Below are 23270 nucleotides of genomic sequence, written 5' to 3' on the forward strand. Positions count from 1 at the left end.
CCATTGCTAGACATAGGTACACAATTTTGATCTTTCTCAGGAAAATCACTTAAGACTCTCTTTAATATTTGTCTAATAAAGCCACCTTTCTTTGGAGATGCATTTGAATCGTTGCGAGGTTTTGACATGATTGGGATTGGATTTTGAACTTGTTTGGCAAGAATTTGGTCTTGGTTTGATGTCATGTTTTGATGTTGAATTGCTCTGACATGTTTATAATTTGGTTTGGTTTGTGTTGCAATTTTTGTTTTTGAATTTTTTATTGTAGTTGTTGACATTGATATGTTGATTGAACTTGTTGTTAATATTCCACAATTGGTTGAACCACTTGTTGAGTTTGTATGGCTGGTTGGACATATTGTTGAAATTGCACCATTGGTTGTGTTGGTTGGATTTGTTGGACTATGTGTAAGTTAGACTGGTAGGAAGGATAGATTACTTGCAAAGGTTGAGTCTCGTAAGAATATTAATATTGGTATGACTCAAATTCCAATTTTGATTATGATTCTGAGTCTGAGTCTGGGTCTGATTCTCTTATGATTAGTGGTATTTGATTTTCTCTCATCATTTTCTCTAACCAAATTTCATGTGGGCTAGGATCAGTCTTGTTCGAACTAAGGATTTGATGTTTCAGATGCAAACTTGAGGTTTGGTTTTGAATGATTATTTGATTTGAGGGTGATCTTGGTTGAACACTACCAAGTCCTAGTTGCATTGGTACGAAGATTGATTGAAAATTTGGTGGTGGTCCCAATTGAAGGATTCCATACTCTGGTAACATGTTTGTATGTGGACCAACATTTAGATTGAAGTTTGGTTAACAATATTTTCTCATTGTTGTGTTGGATAGAATTGTGATTGTCTCAACTGGTTATCATCCATTGGAAAAGATATGGCTTGATATGTTGATTCGCGCAATTTCTTGGACTTAGACCTTGTTTCAATAGGCATGTCACTATGCATTTTTTTTTGAATTTTGGATTTAAGAATGGCGTATGCAATTAATGCAACCTAAAAGGATGACAATGCAACTTATGTTTTTGGTCTTTTGAGATATTTGGAATGACAATGAAATGCAACTAAGTGCAACTCAAATGATTGACAATGCAACCTTTGTTTTTGTTATTTTTGAAGATTTGGACAAACTTTAAAATGCAACCCTAAAGATATGAGTCTTAGGAAATTAAAATGAAGTCAAGAACTTAAAAGGACAAAGAACAAAATGAGAATAGGACAAAATGATAATGTCTCACCTATATGCTTGGATACTAAGCTAGGTTTGACAAAATGATGTTGATGACAGAAGGACAAATGTTGGACAAGGTCAAGACTCCCTAACAATGACTTAGGGTTTAATCTAAAGTTTTGAATTTTCAAGTTTGGAAAAACCAAATTTTGAGACTATTATGAAAAAGGACAATGATAATGACAATGACCTAGGGATATGAACCCAAAATATGATATGAAAAATGATGTCAAGATGTGTTGTGACTTGGAGATATGAAATGATATGACAAGGTCAAGCTAAGACAAGACTAGGGTTTGGGATATGAAATGACAAATCCAATGTGACATGGATATGTGAGGACCAATGACTTTGGAAATGCAAAATGCAACCTAGGCAAAGACCTAATTTTAGTAAGATAATGATAATGCAAAAATGTCACCTAAGTTAAAACCTAGCTTGGGTATGACAATGAAATGAGGACTTAGGGAAATGATTTTAAACCTAAGTGCAAAATGAGGATGCTAAAATGAAAGGTAATGTCTATGTGACCTAAAACCTAGGGTTTGAACTATGCAAAACCTAACCTAAGTGACATGAATTTTGAAACAAGGATTTCCATTGTTTTGACAAGCCATGTTCAAATATTGGATGAATACTTGGACAAAATTTGGACCTTTGTTTGGACTCTGTTTTGATTTGAAACTTGTGTTTTAGTTGTTGGAATTTGTTTGAACTTTGATAACCAAGGTTGTTTATGACCACTTGTGAGAATTGTTTTTGATTCAACTTTTAACAAGCATGGAAGACAAAATGTTTTTTTAATTTTGACACAAGATAATCATGCACCTACAACAACGAATCCTAAGGCTAGCAAGGGCAATAGCTATCGGATCTCACTTGGCTCCCCAACTATGCTTACTCAAAGCAGATACTTAGATGCTTGATCCCACTGGTTCCACTCCACGACACTCACTTCTCCGGGGCATCCAAGCATCAGTTCCCATGAAAACTCCCCATGGTGAACTTTGTATCTCTACTAAGAGTCATAAGAATGTGAGACATCATCAGAGGTTCAACCTCTTGTACCAATAACTAGAAGGTTTTTGGTCTCTAATCACAAAGTTTTTAGTCTAGGCATTCGTTTGGGTGGCCATACATGCGGCGTTTCGCTCCGTTAAGGAACCTCCCAGCTTGCAGAAGTTACGCTCTACAGGTTTTTACGTGCCACTCAGACATTGAGGGAGACTTCCGTCAATATGACACATTGACACCCATCGCTTGCAACTTTCATCACAAATACATTTATTTATAGTGGTTTGGAAGAGCTTGGCCTTAGCTCGTTACCACTTCGGTCGTTCCCTCTCACTAATGTCTATCCAGAGTGCCAGACAAATCAAGAGGTGGACCCTCTAAAGGTAAAAGCACACAATCGAAATAAAAGAAGACATGAAAAATAATGATTCTTTAACCTTTAAAAAATGAAATGAGTTCATTGATCCATTTGCATCCTACTTAAGACTAGATGAGGTTAATTCCACCTTAATTTGAAAATGATTTGATCAATTTAAACCATGATTAAATGCAATTTGTTGTTCATTTTAAACCCTTTGCATGCATGAAATGTGAAATTTGTTGTTGTTCTTTGATCCAAATCCCAATTAAGACTATGTGAGAATTGTAGGATTCATTCAAACCTCCTAATTAATCTATATGAAGAATTGTTGTTCATTAAAGCTTCCTAATTAGGCTATGTGAAATATTGTTGTTCATTAAAACCTCCTAATTAGGCTATGTGAAAAATTGTTTTTCATTGCATGTTAAGAAATTTTGCATAAATCATTGTTTTGACTCCATAAATCCCACATGCAACAATAGATCCTCACACAAAACCTGCATGCAACAACAAATTAGTTCAAAAAACCTGCATGCAATAATAGATCCACACATAAAACCTGCATGCAACAACAAATTAGTTCATAAAACCTGCATGCAACAGTGGATTAGCACATAAAACCTGCATGCAACAACAAATTAGTTGCAAAAACCTACATGCAACAGTGGATTAGCACATAAAACTTGCATGCAAGAACAAATCCACACATAAAACCTGCATGCAAAAATAAGACACAAAATTGTCATATTTACATGTTCACGTTGGGTTCACCATAAAATGTAACTAGGAAAATAGAATATCATCAAAGCAATAAGTTAGGTAACCACAAACCCTAACAAGCTAGGAAATTGATTCTAATACACATAATAGAAGAATGGAAAACAAAGATCAAAAGGGTAAACCATAACCAATGCTAATGTCTTCTCCATTGACCTCCATCGTTTCTCTTTTTCCTCCAAATGCGTTGTGGCTATCACCTACAAAATGCAAGTGTGATAGAAGCAAGATGAAAGAAAAATAGCCAGCATGAGGATACTTGAGATGTGGTTGAAAATCAATGGTGAGAGAGACCAATTTACAGGCAAATTGATGAAAGGATGAAATTAGCATGGAAGACTCGAAAGAGGTAATTTGATTCAAAAATGGAAAATTGAATTGGAGAAGGAAGGATTATGACACCTTCTATGTCATGATTATGATAAATTTCCCATGCAAGGTGCGAGGACAAGTTGCTAAGTTAAGTGCTATGGCATGTTGCTATGTCAAGCATTATGACACATGAGAAATTCATGCCTCCACTCTATGACAAGCGAAACACAAAAACAGGGACAACTAGAGAGGGACAAATTAGTTGGAAATTAGATTTTAGGAAAATAGAAAAATAGATGGAAAGAGAAATTTGGAAATTAGGAAATTAGTAAATTAGAAACGAGGAAATGGAAATTAGGTGAAATTAATTAATAAATATCCATTGATTAATTAATTCACAAAAGGGGGAATAATTAGCCAATTAAATGAAATGTTTAATTGTTGAAGGAGAAACCTATGATAAATGAATTAATTAATTTAACCTAGAGGAAAAAGTTAATAGGATTAAATGATTAAATCATGAAACCCTAGGAGAAAATTAAAGATGAAAGGATGTTGATTAGGTCATGACAAGATTAGAATGATTTATGCAATTGATATAAGGTCGATTAGATCATGGCTAAATAATGAGAACTGATAATTGATAAAGTGTCGACATTGGTTGACAGGGATCAATGACAAATTGATCAATAATTGACCAAGGATAAAATTGATAGGCACCAATTGATGAGGACCAATGATTGATCGGTCCAAATTGACGAGAAAAGTCGATCAAAGATTTATAAAATGGTCAACTTGATAAAGGTCGAATAACAAAAGACCAATGACGAATTGGTCGCAAATTGATAAGGAATTGGAAAATTGATGATTGACAAGGATGCAAAGTGATCCAAAATGATTGATAATAGATCAAAGATTGGTTCAAGATGACAAAGATCAAGGACAAAACCTCAATTCAACATCAAGAAAGGTTGATGATGTCTAATCGACATGATAAAATGATTGACAATGATAAATATCGAGGACAAAAACTCTAATTTGACATGGCGAAGGGTTGACAATGTCCAATTGATACTATAAAGATCGACAACGAACAAAGATTGAAAGTCACGATGATGTCGACAAGAACTAATTGAAAATGCAAGAAACATAATTGAAAGAGGAAGAAATGTAGAGGAATAACAAGATGTCGACAAATGATGAAGATGAAGTGTGCGACATAGAAGAAATGTCAATAAGATGTGAAAACCCTTAAATAAGGTCACGCGGACATGTTAGAATATGATGTTGCAAGCATTGACCATTTTTAAATGCCTATAGCAACAACCCCATTTAAGCTCTTTCCCAATTTCTAACATTATAGAATAGTGATCAGAAACTGCATAAGGAAGATTGATAGAATTAATCGTCAAATTCTCCATGGACCATTGTGGGCCGATTAGAAATTTGTCCAACCTCTTTGCAATATTTGTAGATCCAATTTTTTTTGTCAAAGTGAACCAATCGCCTTTCAGAATATAGTTCAAACTGTTTTCTCTACAAATGTACTCCCTGAAGTCCATCATGTCTTTGCTAACTTTACCAATTCCACCACTTTTTTTTGGATAGATTGAGCAACGCGTTGAAATCTCCATCGATGATAAACTTATTGTCATTGGTAGAAAGGATATCGTCCGCCAATTCATCCCACAACTTTGCCTTCTTAGTAGTTTGGATAGGCTTGTATACATTTCATAGAGTGAATTCCAAATTAGTTAGTTTGTATTGAACCTTACATGAAATCCAGTTCTTCCTCGTGCCAACAAAAGTAAGCCCAATTAGATTGGGGTTCCAAAGAATACCAAGCCCCCCAGCATGTCCCACCATTTCTTGGAACATACCTGACTATTTTCTGCAATATTTGGAAAACTTATTCCCCTCTTCAACATTGCATTTAGCTTCTCGTAGCATCACAATATTACGAGCCATGTTTTCCAGATGGCGCTTGACCATCCTTTTTTTATCAGGGGCCGCTAGGGCCTTGACATTCCATGTCGATATCTTCATTGAATCCCAAGGGAGCCACTCGCTCACTTGGTACTTTTCCTTCTGAAGAAATTAGCGACACTAGGAAGTCATTTTTCCAAAGCCCCATTTGCTCTTTTCTGCTTGTTTGATTGTTTTCCTCTACAACCTTTGCCTTTCTCTAGAAGTCTGGCAGTTGACTGCAAATACATCTTTGGTTTGTTATCCCAAACTTCTCATCATCATTGTCTGTTTCCCTCTCTCGTTCGTCGTCCGACACGATGGCAACCTTGTTTTCCTCTATTTCAAAAGCAGCTGCCGCATCCTTGTTCAAGTTTTTCACTTCCACAATATTGGGGATTATGAGCGACTCATCCTTCAATTGTGAATAAGGTTCAGGGCTTGGTAGGCTTGAACACTTTTCATTAGTTTCCTTGATAGATCACCCTCTTTTATTTTCCCTACAACGAATTTCAAGGCTAAAATTTCCTCAATACTATTTGTCAGAAGATTGACTGTATTATTGCTACAATTTTTTTTATTTTTTGGGCAGGTAATCAGTTTTAACAAGAGATTTGAAGTAGTGGGGCCACAACAAGGGCCCCATGACCAAGGGCAAGTTGAAGCATTAACACCTCTTTTTTCTTGTTCTTCTCCTCTTTGATCTTACTTTTCTCCTTGGATTCCTTCGGTCTTCCTCCTTCTTTCCTTGTTTCTCCTCTACTATGATCTCCCGTTCTCCCTCTTCTCCTCAATCTCCTTTGGCCTTTTCTTTCTCCCTATTCTCCTTGATCTCCTCTGGACTTCTCTTTCTACCTCTCCTCATTCTTCTCTTCTCCTCGTTCTCCTCTTTTTTGGGCCTCCCTATCTCTTTTTTATAAGTTCCTCCATTTATTAACCCCTTCATTTGCCACATCCACCTTGAAATACGAGGCCTTATCATCTCTTGCTCATTTTTTTTTCTCTTCCGAGGAGTTTATGTGGTGCTTCCTTCAACTATTATTTCCTCTCTCCATTCATCTCCTTCCTTCTTACCTACATTCGTCATCCTCCTTGCTCCTCTCCTCCATCTCCTTTCCTTCCTCTTCCTTTGTTACCCTATGTCACCTTTCCTTCCTCCTTTATCCTTCATCACCCTCCTTCCTCCTCTTATTCATCTCCTTTCTCCACTCCTCCTCCTCCTACGTCTACCTCCACCTGCCACTACGTCCTTTGTCTTTCCTTCTTCTTCAAGTCCTGCACCACCTACACACCTTGACTATTGTGGGGCACATGCTTCCATGCATCGTCCGCTATCTTCATCCATCTCCCTATCACGTACTACTTCTCCAATCGCCACCAAGCTATCTTTTCATTTGCTGCATTGTATTGCCACCGTAGTGTCCAAGGCTTTCTGGTGATACCATATCCATCTTCTATCTACGTCAATCTTCCATCTTGCATCCACCAAGCAATAGTCTGGGCGAGATTTGAACCGAGGAGGTAGTATTAACACTGCCCTTGCAACTACTGTTGCACTACGAGGTCAACCCTCTATATTATTACAACAATTATTATTTAATTAATTTCGAATAATTATTTAACAATGTCAATATTTTATATTATTACTACAATTCACAAGTTTAAGGACAACTTTAATACCAAAAATATTATGACAAAAACCTAAAGCAAATACCTCTCTTATTAAATAACAAGAAAATAAAATAAAAATCATCTTCATCCATTATAATAATGATGGATTAAATAATACATTTGAATGCTAGTATCATATTTCATTTCTTTGAATACTTTAGTTTTGCTTATTAGTCATATAAAGAGACGTAGTGAAATAACATGGCCATTTCATTTGTCGGGACATCATATTAAATTAATGTGAAGATTCGGTTGTCGCCTTCCCTCGTAAATTATGCTCGTTTTTAAGTACAAAAACGCCTTTTTAGATCGAAAGAAAAAAACTCTTACAACAAACAACATAATTACGAACGGCTTCCCCTCCCATTGGCAGTTTTAAGTGATGAAATACACGTCATCCCTAAGGAACTTTTGCAGTGCTTACCTGTGAATACAAAACCATCCATAACCGTTTCCGATGCCAAAAACAATAATTAATAGTAAAATAATTTTTGACTCTCTATTCAAAGAAGTCAATGTTAGCAAATATACCCATATTCTAGATGCCCACCATCGTAGAAATCGACTAGGCAGCTTTTACAACATGGCATTGAAGCAACCACTAATTTTTAATGTTCCCTTTTCTATAAAATGGCGATTTGTTTTCAATTGATAAACCCAATTGACCAATGCTCGGGCTATAAAATCTCAGGAAGGGTAATATTTAGGTTGGTTTGATATTGTGGGTGTCCGAGGAGAAGCAAACGGCAATGGCTATGTCAAAGAATCTTAGCAGGGGAAATCTGGGCATGGGAATAAGGTTCATGTCCATTTCAGGGTGGTGGAAAAATATAGAGCCTGCTCCAAAAGACCCTATTCTGGGTGTTACAGAAGCCTTCTTGGCTGACACACATCCTGGCAAGGTTAACGTTGGTGTGGTAAGTACCTGTTATTGTTCTCATGGATATATAGATTTTAATGTTATTGATGGAGGAAAGAGATGGGTTAGGGCATTTTGTAACGTTTAGGAGTAGTCCATGGCGATTGATCTGATGCGTTTTTCTATGAAAAGAAAAACCATGGTGTGGTAATTTGCATTTTTTGAACTGGTTGGTTGTAACTATTTGGTTAACCAGGCATTGAGCATTGCAAAGTTCCCAATGTACAAGTTACTGTAGATATCCATGGTGGTTGATCTGATGGAATTTTCTATGTAAAATAAAACCATCGTGTGTGGATTTTGTTCGAAGTGGGTGATCGCAACCGTTTGTTTCTGATGTTAGGGTTTTTCTAAGGTTCTGTATTAATCCGTGGTGATTGATCTGTTGAGATTTTTTACGAAAAACAGATTCTATGATATGTTTATATTTGAAGTTTAAATTGGGTGATTGTGCTTATTTGGTTCTGATGTTACTGATAGAGGGAAGAGATAGATTAGGGCTTTTTAGGTTTCTTAGTAATCCATTGCGGTTAATCCGGTGAAATTTTCTATTATAAATTAAACTATGGCTGGAAATCAACGAATTTAATTTGATCCCAATGAAGTGATTATTTTTCGTTGTTTTTTTTTTATTTGGGTGAGTATCGGCTTGGGGGCTACAAATGTTTTTCTTTGATTGGTTAATTCCAGCGCACCCCTTGCAAATTGGCCTTGGTTTTAGACGTCACCACTGACGGGCATCTCTTATGCTACACCCAGCAAATTGGATATGGTAGTTTATCAAAATGCCTCAAACACTGGGGTTCATCCCATTCAGCTTGGGTGCTTTTCATGTTATTTCTAGTGTGATTAGCGTTTAACTTTTTGATACGTTTGTTTATCTGATGTCATTTGATAGAGATGGGACAGATTAGGACTTCCATTTGTGTTTTAACTTTTCATGTTATTGCTGGTGTAATTAGTATATATATTTTGGATGCTATTTATCGATCTGATGTTATTGATTAAGGTGGGACAGTGTATGGCCTTTTTAAAGATTTAGTGGTCCATGGTCATTCTGATACATATTTTATTTATGCAAAACCAAACTATGGTGTAGGAGTTCTCAGTTTTGAATTTGACGGTTTGTTCACATTTGGTTAAGCAAGTTACATTTTATTTTTATCCCAGTGGAATGGGTGTTTTTATGATGATCTGAATCCTGATTCCTGATAAGTATTTCAATCAAAGACAAAAACATGGCATTAGGAAATTTGCAATTTTTAATTGGTGCTAATGTATGTTTAGTTAATCTGGTTTGTAATGTTATGTCTCTTTATGTTAATGCTGAAGGGATGCATTTATTAGTAGGTCTTGTATTGTTATTGACAAGGTGAAATCTTGTTTGGTTCTGTATTGATCTAGTTGGGAGTTTCTTATGTTGATTTTATGATTTTTTCTTTTTTATTAAAAGTTAAAACTAAAACATAATCTTGAGATCTGGAAGTTTGTGTTTTTTGAATTGGGTCTTTTTACCCATTTGGTTAACCTGGTCTTTACGCTATAATGTGATCCCAATGGAGTGGGAGTTTTCTGTGTAAACATTGGTGTGATAAATGCATGATTTGGGTCGTTAGTTATTGTTAAGGATCTGAGGTATTCAGGGCTTGTTTAGTTGTTGGTGTTTGATCTTATCCCTTTTAATGAAAAACATAATTTGTCAATTTCGTTTGAAAAGTACCTTTTTAACTTTTCTAAAGGAGATGGGAGTGGAGGGACAAGGTCAGGGTTTTTTTGGGGTTTGGTATTAATCCATGATGTTGTGGTCTATAGAAGGAGAGTTAAACTTAAGGGCTATGTTAGGGATTGCAAATGTTCTCATTTAATTTATAGGGTTTGGTCTGATGATGTTTTAAAGGAAAATGACACTAAGGGATTTGCAAATTCAATCCCTATGATGTTATTGATATTTCTTTATTTTTATTCATCATTTGAAAGGAAACTACTTTTTTAGTGCTCTTCAACAAACATATTGTATGGAATTTACCCTAATTGTTCATGGCTGTAGTGGATTTGCTTTTTAAGAATGGTATGTGTGGCATGGTGCACATTTTGGCAATATGCATAGAGCACTTACGATCCTCTATTGATAGCAGAGGAAGTGATAATTTTTGGACTTCCAACCCTTCACTGATAATACAAGACATCGGTGGCTATTCCAAGATTAAAGTAGGTCTTGCAAATGCTTATACATTTAACATGTTGGTATGTTGTTACTTCTGCTTAGGTATTGATTTAAACATTAGTATGTGATAGGAATCAAAAACGATTTTGCATTGATTTATGTTACAGAAGTGCTTTTTAAGGTTTCCCTGAGTGATCTATAAGTGTTTACACTTTGTATCAACGTTTACTGATGGTTTGTACTTCTTATACACTTTCAATTGGAAAGATCACCTCTGTTTGTGGAAATTATATATAAGTAGCATGATGTACTGGCATTATTTTTATTAATGTGTTACAATTGTTGACAATATTGCTTAAAGGGGACAACATGTCTTCCATCTAATGTTAAACTTGGTTTTATTATAAATCTTGTGTGCTTGTAGTCATTTCCTACAGTTGAAAGCAGTTTCAGGAAAGCATTTTCATACAATGCAGATAGGACACTGTTGCTAGGATGGTACTTAGCAAGTGACGTAGTATAATTTGTGGGTTATGATACTATATGGTGCATGCTTGTGATTAATGGGTGAGACTTCTTTTTAATGAGCAGGGTGCCTATCGTGATGATAATGGAAAACCAGTAGTGCTTCAGTGTGTGCGTGAAGCTGAATGTCGTGTTGCAGGAAAAGAATTCATGTATGTCAGTATACTTTATAAATTTATTTACAAAACTTTTGCCAATATGCTAAAATGTTTTCCTTTTTGTTCTCTGGAAATAGTGGTTAGTTTTGAACATATTTATAACAGGAGGGTCTATTTTTCTTCTTATTGCATTTGCATTCTCAGCACCAGCAAACAAAGAATATTCCCAAAAACTCTTTTTCTGGAATGAGGATGGGGATATGTTTGTTTCCACCATATTGTAACATGTGTGCATTGATCAAGCTGGTGCAAGACAGCTTTCAGTTGAAAATAAAGATTAGGATATTTCTTCTAGAGAATTTAAGAAGTGTTTTATTCAAAGGTATCAGAGGTAGTTGAAATTCTAGTAAATACCTATGCTAAAATTTGTTTTGGGAAATTGCTAGGGAATATCTACCCATGGGTGGGAGTGCGAAGATGGTTGAAGAATCACTGAAGCTGGCGTATGGAGAAAATGCAGAGGTTCTGAAAGACAAACGTGTGGCAGCTGTCCAGGCTCTTTCGGGTACAGGTGCTTGCCGTCTCTTTGCAGAGTTCCAGAAACGTTTTCGACCTGATTCCCAAATTTATATACCAGTGCCAACCTGGGCCAAGTAAGTTTCTTATTATCACTGGTAGTTGCTAAATCATAGCAGTTTGATGGTTAGTGCCTTGTTACCAGTTTTCAGGGAAAAACCCCAGGATCTAGGTCCAGTCCATTCTGGGTTAGGGTCTGTGTACGGGCAGTGTCTGTTAATTTTTTTCACTTATTTGTATAGCTTTTTGGTTGATCTGTTTACATGAAAACCTAATCCTAAACCTGAAATTGGGCCTCAAAACAACTTTAATCCTAAATCCTTGATATGTGTGTGTGTGGGGTTATCTGAACTAATTTTCTGTTTTTAGGCTAAAATATGTATATATTGATGTTCTTTTATATGTACCCACAATGTATCCAGCCCCATTATTTTGCCACATGGGTGTACCTGAACTTGAACTCTAGCCCAAACTTTTAATTTAGGTTAGTGGAAGAAAGTATGTCTGTTGTTGTATCGACATTTGTGCCTGTTGTACTTCAGCAGGATACGTTGAGTGTTTGTGGTTTCCATACATTGTCATTCTATGGGTCAATCTTCCTTATATCTGCTCCCACTTAATAGATGTTCTTTCTAATTTTTAAAGCTTGCAACATACAGGGAAATTTTAGATATATTTATGTCCAGGATGTCGTGATTTTGGTTACAGTTCCAGCGATGAGGTTATATACTCAATTGGCTATGATTTGAGCAATGCATTTGGCATTCTGTTGGGGTTATTGTGATTATGATTTGAAAAAAATGTTTTTCTTCTACAGTCACCACAACATCTGGAGAGATGCCCAAGTGCCTCAGAGGACTTTTCACTATTACCAACCAGAGACTAGGGGCTTAGACTTTGCAACCTTCATGGATGACGTTAAGGTAAAATCTATAAAAGAATCAAGCATTTTGACCATTCACATGTCAAGTTCTGGTCCTCTATTGTTGCAAATGTTTGTCTCCTTAACATTTTGCTTGACTAATTTATGCCTTATATATTTGTCTTGTGTACAGAATGCCCCAAATGGTTCTTTCTTCTTGCTTCATGCCTGTGCTCACAATCCCACTGGTGTAGATCCAACGGAGGAGCAATGGAAGGAACTATCTTATCAATTTAAGGTCAGGGGCATGCATTTGATATGTATTTTTGGAAAGGATTGATTTATTTAGAAATTAAGTTTTTATTATTGCTCTATATGCACCAACATCTCGCAGGTGAAGAATCATTTTCCATTCTTTGACATGGCATACCAAGGGTTTGCAAGTGGTGACACAGAAAGAGATGCAAAGGCAATCAGAATATTTTTGGAAGATGGTCACCAGATTGCATGTGCTCAATCATTTGCAAAGAATATGGGATTATATGGACAGAGAGTAGGTTGTCTCAGGTGAGTGACTTTTCTTTGTAATTAATAATTTGTTGACGTGTAAAATGTGGCATTGTGTACCGAACAATACCTGGATTGTTTTTACCCAATTCAAAACTGTAAAACAGGGAGGAATTGAGAGTTTGGTATTTTCCAATAGTCGAGCATATGCATATAGGTCCTTAGAATTTCTGATTGACGTTAAGCAATAAACTTTGAGAGAAGTTTAATAGCACTCTCATAAAGACTCTTTGATGGGCAATCTGAATGATTTGTTTGGATTCTTGCATATGCATGGATTTTTCCATTTACTTTATATATGTTCGAGATGCATGCACACCCTACACCTATCTAATTTTGAACCTTTGCCTTCTCAATAGAATACGCTAACCTTCATTACTAGGCCTCCTCCGATTGTGTTATAGAGTGAGACCATTTGTGGTTGTACAAATAAACTTCTTAATACTAAACCTCTTTTTCTCATGCAACTATTTCTTTTTGAGGATAAGTTTTATTTTCTCACCTCTCTATTTTCTATTTGCTTTTATAGTGACCCCGTTATTTTGTACCAAGAGAATGTGACATTATCTTTTTTCATTTCATCTTAATTTAGTTTTATTGACATGTAAGAGTTGATACATAATTCTTTAATAACATGTAAGATTTGGCTATGGAGATAGCCACCCAAGATAAAGGAGTTTCAATGAAAGCACAGTAGAGACCTAAAATGAGAGAGTAATTAAATTCTATCAAGGGATGAAATATGCAATAATGATTACTTTAGAATGAGATGCCTTTATACAAAGGTAAAGGTGAAACATAAGACAACATGAGATTATGATGTGCTTTAATCTTATGACTTGAGACACAAAAGTAAACGCCCTAAGTATACTTAATTAACTAGGTGTGAAAAGGACCCAGAATTGAATTGGTTAGGTAATAATATATCCCATTCATGTCAACATCCCCCACGCTAAAATGCAGCTTAGGGAGGATGAGAAAGTGCAAGAAGGGTCATGGCAACAAGGTTTGATGTGGTACTCATGTACAAAAGATGACACCTCACAAAGGACTAGAAGGAAAAACGTGAGACTAAACTCCTCAATGAGAGGAAAAAAGAAGAGAGACAACATAGCTTCTCTGCCCCCCTAAAGTGTAGTCTCTTGCACCAATGATAGATTCTTGAAATTGAATGCTGAAGTTGATCTGAGAACTCTAAACCATAGTTGGAAGACTTTGTGGACTCGCCAAGATTTAGCTTCTCTGCCCCCCTAAAGTGTAGTCTCTTGCACCAATGATAGATTCTTGAAATTGAATGCTGAAGTTGATCTGAGAACTCTAAACCATAGTTGGAAGACTATGTGGACTCGCCAAGATTCGCAAGTCCGTTGGTGGGCCGAGTTGACTCGGTACGGACTCGCGAGTTGAGTTTGGGATAGTCCAAGCCAAAGACTTGATTTTTTTCTGAGGACTTGCGTGAGTCTGATGCTGGGACTCCTGAGTCTTGATGAAGGACTCTCGCCGTTTGCTGAGAACACCCACTGACAGTTAAAACATTTTTTTTTGTCACTTTCCCTCATTTTAATCGTTTGTTATTGCTGTTTAGTTTGCTGTTTTTCACATTTGGACATATCATTATATGTAATTTTTTAAACATTTATAAACTTATGCTGCTCTTATACATTTTAAAGTTTGAAACTATGAGTATGAATGATGAAATTTCAAATATTGAGTGTTTGGAGATCATGTGACATGTGTAATGTTTCAATTATGGCTCTTATGTTCTCTAAATGCCTTAGTTTCTTTTTTTGTTTTTGTTTGTAAAACTACGGTTTTCTTTTTTGTTGAGTTCTTTCTTGAGTTTTCGTGGAGTTTGAGTTTGAGTCCAATTTTTGGGCTGCCGAATCCGTAGCGAGTCCAAGTTTTCCAACTATGCTCTACAACATTTCTCCCCTTCAAAAGAAACAAGCACAAAAGTGTATGTAGGATATCTTCCCATTTAAAAAAGGAATATGAGTGAGGAGATATAAGCATCTTTGATGTGTTTGGAAGTGCTCAAATGTCACCATGTCACTTTTGAGAGTTGCAACAATTAAATTAAGAGTCCTAGGCCTAATTAGAAGAATCTGACAATCTAGAACCTAGTGAAAAGGAATGTAGAATAATATACAAAGATAATGATGAATCCTTTGAATGCCGCTCAAGGATCTTAAAGTCGATGCCAATTTGTGACAAATGAATAGGCTTTGGAAGATCAACAAGAGGGGTTGAATGTGCCCTCATGACATTTGAAGGTGATGAGGTAACTCTATAGGAGTTAATATAAAAGAGGAGATGGATGTATTTATTGATGTCAAAATCTATAGGAAGGGATTCACATAACAATTTTGATATATTTGTCAAGTACTCATTTCAACTTGCATTTGTAAGATGATGTATATGCCATTGTTTCATTGAATGATTAGAAGCCTTGTTAGAAGTGATGTTGAACTTTAAAGAAATAGAAGACGAAAGAGATGGAATGTTAGCACATCTCTAGAACCATAGTCAATTGAAAGGATACCAAGGTTTAGGTGATCATACTAGATCTCCTCAAGAGTATCCACACTAGATGCTTGAGTGTGAACTTTAGTCAAAGGAACATTAGGAACAAAATGTGAGCTGTACAGTCTAGACTGATCATTTGTCTCCCCAATTGCAATAATATCTCTACTATAAAAATGTTGAATAACCATAGAATCTAGCATGAACTCAACACTCTTCCTCTTAAATGTACATAATTGGAGGTTCCCTCTCCCATGCCAATAAATCTTCCCACACAAACATGTATTGTTACCCATCAAGATATGTGGTGTAGAACAATACTTGAAGAGAACAAACTTTGTGATGAAGTCATATAATGTTAAGTTTTAGATTCAAGGATCAATCTCCCTAAAGGGGAACCTTTTGATATAATGTGAAGCTTTTGATTTGATTTGATTTTTCATTAGAAGATGCTTTAACTCGTCAATTTATTTTGAATAACATTGACATTTCTCATCCCCTAATTTCTTGGAATGTGCAGTTTTGGGCTTCTCATTTTTAGATGGTTCCCCTTGAAAGAGAATTTTTGATGCCCCCCTTTGAAAGCGGACGCAGATTGTTTTTGTGTTCTTCTTAGGCTTGCCCTTTTCATCTTTTGCAAGCAAAGCTTGTGGTTTCAACGACGTATATGTTTCCCATTTGAATAAGTTTTTGCTTCCTAGTGAGTGACATTGCAACATCCGTGAAGGTCATCATTTTTAACTCATACCCCAAAGCACTCCATGTAGCATAAAAAGTAGACATGGACACTAAATAGTCAAGTCTTAGCTTAGAAAGAACACAATATATCAATTGTATGTCTGATTTTTATTTTTTCTTTAGGTGACTTTAATTTGGTGATGAAGTCTTGTAAGTTGTGAAAATTGCATGGAATGAGACTTGAACAAAGTTGACAATGTTGTCCACATAGCCATATGTGTTGTGAATTGCTCAATGAGAAACAACTCAATAGAGACACAACACAAATAGCCAATGGCTTCTTCACAATTGTTCGTCCACTTAGTATTTGTAAGCTCATCCTTTGGTTCACCATCAAGCCCATGAACTATCTTCTACGACTTCTTAGCTTTTGCCAATTTGTTCATTCAGATTTCCATATAGAATAGTTGTAGGGTGTTTGAAGTGGAATTGAATTACTCTCCATGATGAAAAAAGAAAGATCAAACACAAAGCAAGAGGAATGAAAGCACAACTACAAGATCCCCCAAATTCACTCACTCAATGATCCCCCAACCACAATATGATCTAGGCATTTTATATTTACTGTAAGTACAATTGGCACTGGCAAATATTATCAAGTGGACTGATCTCAATGTGTTACAATTATAAAAAAAGTTTGAAAACTGAAAATATAGATTATGAGTAAAAAATTGAAGTGAACCAATAGCACCACTATGTAGAGCTTACAATTTTTTTTTAAAATGCACTAAAAAAGGAGGTCATATGATCCCAAACAAGGTCTTAGATAGTCCCAAATAGGAACAAGGCAACAACACTTGTGATAATCTATAATTTCTAGAAAACCTTGTTGAAATCAATAAATACTCGCACCATCGTAAAGTTCATAGAATTAGAATTAAAGCTCAATGTACAAAATATGCATTAAAAAAGACCTTTGTATGTGCAACATATTGCTCTTCAAAGGTCAAGTGCAAAAATCTTCAAAGATCAAGTGCTATAGTCAAACCTCCAATCGTGAAGGGGACAAGTTAGGTGAATATGGACGATGATATCATGTTGGCATTTGCAAGGGCAAGTGACAAAATATTGTTCCTAGATTCTTAAACATTGTTAGGTTGATTGAAAATTGCCTTTAGGGCAGAAAATTGTTGTCCAAAAATTGGGAATCAATTGTTTGTGTGTGTCGGTGGTTTTGAAGAGGAGCAAGCATTGAGGAGGTGGTGTTGGTATGGTTTGCCATTGTAAGTGCTATGCTGGTGGCAGTGCTAGGTGGCAGGGCTGCTAATGGTGGTTGCCACTGGTAGGGTTTTGTTGGCCACTGAGCTGCCATGTGGCATTCATAAGGGTGCTTGTACTCTACTGGCATAGATTGTGTAAGGTACAACCTCATCGATAGATTTTTTTTTAAATTTTGAAAAATTAGTTAAAAAACCATGTATTTTTTACAGTTATTTTCATATCATGCTTGTGCTAATGTTTATGCATAAAATTGATTTTGTTGATGGTTTGATTATATGGATGACAAGATATAAGGGGGAATTGTTTCCTTGATGACTGGGGGTAAAGTGCTCGGATTTCAATAAATTGATAGTAAATCTATGGGTTTTTTGACCTTTTAAATTTGATGGCAGTGTTGGATTTGACCCAAAATGCTCCAAAGGATCAGGTACTTGTTGGATTTGGCATGCACCTCCCAACTTCAAGCTCTTGCAGATTTGACCTCCAATGCCTATATTGAATGAAACAAAAGACAAAGCTAATTTTCACGAATGCTTTGAAGTCAATGTTGTGATAAAATTTGTTCTATTATGCTCTAAAATGCATCTGCAATATAATGCCACAAAGAGGAACCATTGAATTTGGTATTTTCTATTAAGTTTTTTTTAATCTCTAGGTCATCATTCAGTTCAAGAGAAGAACATAATCAACCTCTCAAACACACGATCTGCAACTGAGATCTTAAAAAAGGCCAATAAGAAGCAATCTTATGAATTCTGGTACCATGTAAGAGTTAAGATTTGGCTATAAAATATACACCCAAGATCAAGGATCTTTAATGAAAGCGCAAGAGGTACCCAAAATGAGAGAATAATTCTGTTCTATAAAAATTATTAATTATTTTAGAATGAGAAACCCTTGTATATATAATAGGCAAGGGTGGGGCATAGGATAACATAAGATTAACTTGAGACACAAAAAATAAATGCCCTAAGAATGCGTTAAATAACTTTAAGTAACATATGAAAAGGGCATAATCAGCTTTTTCAATTAAATGCAAGATCTAGAATCTAGATCTCCAAAAAGGCTAACAGGAAGCAATCATATAAGATTTGATACTATGTAAGAGTTAAGATTTGGTTATGAAGTAGTCTCCGAAGATCAAGGAGCTTCAATGAAAGCACCAGAGACCCAAAATAAGGGCATGTTCCCATGCGGCTGCTTAGCTTATTTTAGCTAGCAGCTGCTGCTCAATATTTTTTAGGAATTATTTGTGGAGCAGCTGGCCCCATGAATATTTATCTTTGCTGCTTATTTTTAAGCAAAACATTTTAACTTCGTATTAATAGTATTAATACTAATTTGTGCACTTAAAATTTGAAAAACAAAATAGAAATAAAATCTAAAAAAAAGAGGGAGAGCAAATTGTGGAGCCACGTGGCACTTTTGTTAATAAGCAGTCACTGCTTATTTCCAGCCCCCCTTTTCTTCCATGGCTTATTTTTAATTCCTAAACAATAGTTGCTCCACCAAAATAGGGAAAGATTCTAAATTATCCCCTTTTTCACAATTTTAAAGTTGCATGGGAACACTTGACTGCTTAAATTTAAGCAGAAAATAGAGTGAAGCAGCCACATGGGAGCATAAGGTAAGAGAATAATTCTGTTCTATCAATAATGCTGATAGATAGCAATGATTATTTTAGAATGAGAAACCCTTGCATGTGTAGGCATGAGTGAGGCATATGACAACATAAGATTATGACTTGAAACACAAAAAGTAAATGCTCTAATAACGCCTTACGAAAATTAAGGAACTAGATGTGAAAAGGACCTAAAAGTGAATTGGTTCGGTAATACAGTAATATACTCCATTTGTACTAGTGGTAACAGCATCTATAAAATCATATTTGTGAGGTGTGGTCAAGAATGTGTGTGACAGCACAAAGCATCTTTAAATCACCAGAAATCAACAATACCTTGCAGTCAATAACATCATGAGGTTGATAACTAGTAAATGACTCTAATCAAGATAAGGGCAATGCAGTCAAACAATATCATCTCAGAATCAGGCCATCAACTGTTAAGGTGATGCACACATTCACTCATGCAAAACAATAACAGTATCTACAAAAACTAATGTGGTGTGTGAGGATGTCCTCAGACGCCTCTCTTGGATTTGCCCTCCTCTCCTCATAGATAGATACTCTCCCTTTAGACAAGGACTATGTGAGGGGGAACAACTATTCATGCCACATAATGTAGGTAGCTGTCGAGATCAACTGCAGTTGAGTTACTCACCCACTTACTCATGGGCAAGTTGCAGGCTGGAACTTACGGTGAGTACTGTCCTTGCTGAAAACTTGCCTGACTCACCAAGTCTGAATTGAGTCTTCTCAGTCTTAAATTTTAAGACTTCTCAAAATAGCAAAAGCATAATAAAATGCCAATATTGGCATGATGATTTATAAGACCATAAATGATGATTATTAATTCGTGTCTGTTTTACTTTATTTTTATGTCATAACAAACTCTGAGTAATCTAAACATATATTTTTTTCCATTTAATTTATTGTTCCACTGGTAAAACAAGGTTGGGTGTGCAGGCTTTACTTTTTTTGAACACGACTGTTCGTCTCATGGTTTGGTCTGTCCAATTCAAACTTATAATACATCAACTTCATATTTATTTTTATGGTTATTACTGCAATTTTGTACGGTGCAATCTGCAAGTAGGTTGCTGTCTAGCAAGCTACAGAATAAAGATTTGAATCGGAACCTAGATTAAGCCTTCTGAAGGCATATAGAATATCCGTGAGTAGTTTTGTTGAGTTTATAAATGCTGAGCTGAGTCAACTGTTGTTATGGGCAATCTGAACAAGGTAAGCTGCAAGCACCTTTTGGCAGATTCTATGGATTGCCATAATTTCTACCGAGAGTTTACACCTCTTGTCAGATCTTGTGAATTACCATCATTTCTATCAAGAGCAATTAGATTGTCATTCCTACTATACAGCTTTCGATAAGTAAAACTACTTTCGTCAAGAAATGCTTTTCTGCATTACTTTTCAAGCTGAATGTTCCAGGGAAGTGGCAATATAGAATCTTAGAGATATATTTTATGGACTTCAATTTCAAATGTTACAACTTGTACACGGTCTAGGATGCTGTTTTTGACATTTTACTCGTGGAACAGTGTTGTATGTGACGATGCAAGCCAAGCAGTGGCAGTGAAGAGTCAATTGCAGCTGATTGCTAGGCCAATGTACAGCAATCCCCCTGTTCATGGAGCACTTCTTGTGTCCACCATCCTTAGTGACCCAGATCTTAAATCTCTCTGGCACAAGGAGGTTAAGGTAACAAATAATATTCTCTCTATGAAGATCTCAGAACATTTTCCATGAATAGAGAGGCTTTAGATGTATTAATTGTTTTTCTCTTCTGTATGATGCTAGAAAAATCTGTGTTCTAAGATCAGGGATTTTCAAACCCAAATGAAGTGTTGTACATTTTATTATTCAGGTTATGGCTGAACGCATTATTGGGATGAGAGAAGCTCTTCGTGGCAACCTTGAAAAGCTAGGGTCTCCTCTTAGTTGGAAGCATGTCACTGAGCAGGTATTTTAGCTTGTTGCACTGTACGTTAGAAATACTTATACCAAGTAATGTGCATGATAGGGCTAGACTATTATCTTTCAGGAACTTCTTGTAAGTGCATTACTTGCAGTCAGTGAGATCGATGCTTATTTTGTAGCTAGAAGGGATGTTTAATAAACTCATCATCTGCTGTTTTAATTCTACAGATTGGAATGTTCTGCTACAGTGGTATGTCTCCAGAACAAGTTGACCGTTTGACAAGTGAATTTCACATTTACATGACACGAAATGGACGCATAAGGTAGTATGTCAAGAATATTGCTTGTTTTCATAGTGTCAAATTATTCATTTTAGTTTTCTTGCTTGTGCCTAAGAAGCTGCCTTTGGGATTGTTGTCTAATGATGAATTATCTGCTGCATTTCAAAACAGTATGGCAGGTGTTACCTCGGGCAATGTTGAATATTTAGCAAATGCAATCAATGAAGTAACAAAATCTGCTTAGTGTCAGAAAAAGAGATGAAAGCCAGCGGAACTGAGTAATTACAATTTTCATCGTTTCATTAGAGTAATGGCAAATTCAGAATAAGCCTCATTCTTTTGCTAATGGACCGAACAGTCCACTTTATTGAATAAGTGATCTGGCACTGAGATCTCAGTGCCTCGGCATAAGTTATAACATGGGTAGTTTGTATACTCAACTTGAGGAGTGCAGTCAGATATTCATGCGAAGTAGGGTACAACATTCTTAGGCATTTTCTGTGCCTACAACATTTACTCAGAGTATTAAAATCAATGATTTGACATTTGAGTGTTTTTATAAATTTGTTAACATTTCCAGAGTGGTTAGAAAGATCTAAAGTTTTGCATGCATTAGTAAGCTTTTATTTATTTGTCCTCAACATTTACCCTGAGAGTATTACAATCAATGATTTGACATTTGATTTTTTTTAAATTATTTTTTTAACATTTCCAGAGTGGGTAGAAAGATCTAAAGTTTTGCATGCATTAGTAAGCTTTTATTTATTTGTCTACAACATTTACCCTGAGAGTATTACAATCAATGATTTGACATTTGATTGTTTTCTTAATTTTTTTAACATTTTCAGAGTGGTTAGAAAGATCTAATGTTTTGCATGCATTAGCATAGCCTGAGTTGGCCTAGTGGTGGAGAACTTGTGCTCTTGAAAGAGAGGTTCACAAGTTCAAATCCCAAAGGTGGGCAAGGTACATACACCTCGTTTGTAGTGCAGTTAGGTGCCTCCCGCAAGGAGTATGAGGTAGTCCCATATTTCTCTAACCTATCTGTAGACCCATATACAGATTGCTAGTATCGTGGACTATAAAAGAACCTTTCCTTTCGTTTCTATCCGATGTCAGTAGCTAGGTACTAGGTTGTCAGTAAATGTTTTTAAACTTTTTTTCATATTTTTTGTGAGAAAAGCATTCCGTTTTTTCAATAAAGCAAGAACAAGCAATGTAACACTCTTTGATGGTGCATCCTGAAGTATTGGAACTGTAGAGAATGATAAGCTGTGTAGATGTTCAGAAGTAGATTAGAAAGTTTGATTTTGAATGCAAACAGATGCATTCCTGTGTTGATTAAATGCTCTGTACATTAGCCGCTGGAAAAGAATGATATTTTGATGGAGGTGACAAGTTCAAACAAAAGTTGACACTGCCAATAAGGCTTTGCATTCCTTGATTTTTTCCATAGAATGTTTTTTGGAACCGCATGCCTTTTTGTGTGCAGGGGTCTTTCTAACTGCATTTTGTTAACTGTCAAATGCTGCAGAATAGAAAGCTTCATTCATTTGCTTCAAAAGGATGCTTCGGTAAATTTAGTCATTCTTGCTGTCGCTCCCATTTTTGTCCTCCAGCCATTGTCATAAAAATGTGAAATCTTTTTCCAGTATGATTTGTTCCCCAAGTCCACAGTTGGCAGAAAAAAACCACATCGTAGTGCTGTATTCTCAACTCTGGCTTCCGGCCTCTATTATTAGTGGATGCAAACATTAAAATGCTTTGTTGCTCTTTCATATTAATCCCTCTGTTCAAGGCAGAAGACTGAATAAATCATTCTGTTCAACATGGATAACATTCCAAAGGGACCTTTGACGCCGAAGGCAAACACGCTCACATTAAAAAGTTCATTAAT

General features: G+C 35.9%; 1 protein-coding gene across 1 annotated transcript; it reads left to right on the plus strand.

The window, feature by feature from the left end:
• The first annotated feature begins 7902 nt into the window (after positions 1-7902).
• Positions 7903-21981, plus strand: LOC131047955 (aspartate aminotransferase, mitochondrial). Its single transcript, XM_057981768.2, has 10 exons — positions 7903-8263; positions 11021-11106; positions 11499-11705; positions 12446-12551; positions 12684-12788; positions 12885-13057; positions 20714-20873; positions 21040-21135; positions 21321-21415; positions 21545-21981. The coding sequence occupies exons 1-10, from the start codon at positions 8096-8098 to the stop codon at positions 21615-21617; spliced, it is 1269 nt and encodes a 422-aa protein (XP_057837751.2). The 5' UTR covers positions 7903-8095; the 3' UTR covers positions 21618-21981.
• Positions 21982-23270: the final 1289 nt, after the last annotated feature.

Source organism: Cryptomeria japonica, chromosome 3 (assembly GCF_030272615.1).
Source record: "Cryptomeria japonica chromosome 3, Sugi_1.0, whole genome shotgun sequence".
In the NCBI taxonomy this organism is placed as follows: Eukaryota; Viridiplantae; Streptophyta; class Pinopsida; order Cupressales; family Cupressaceae; genus Cryptomeria; species Cryptomeria japonica.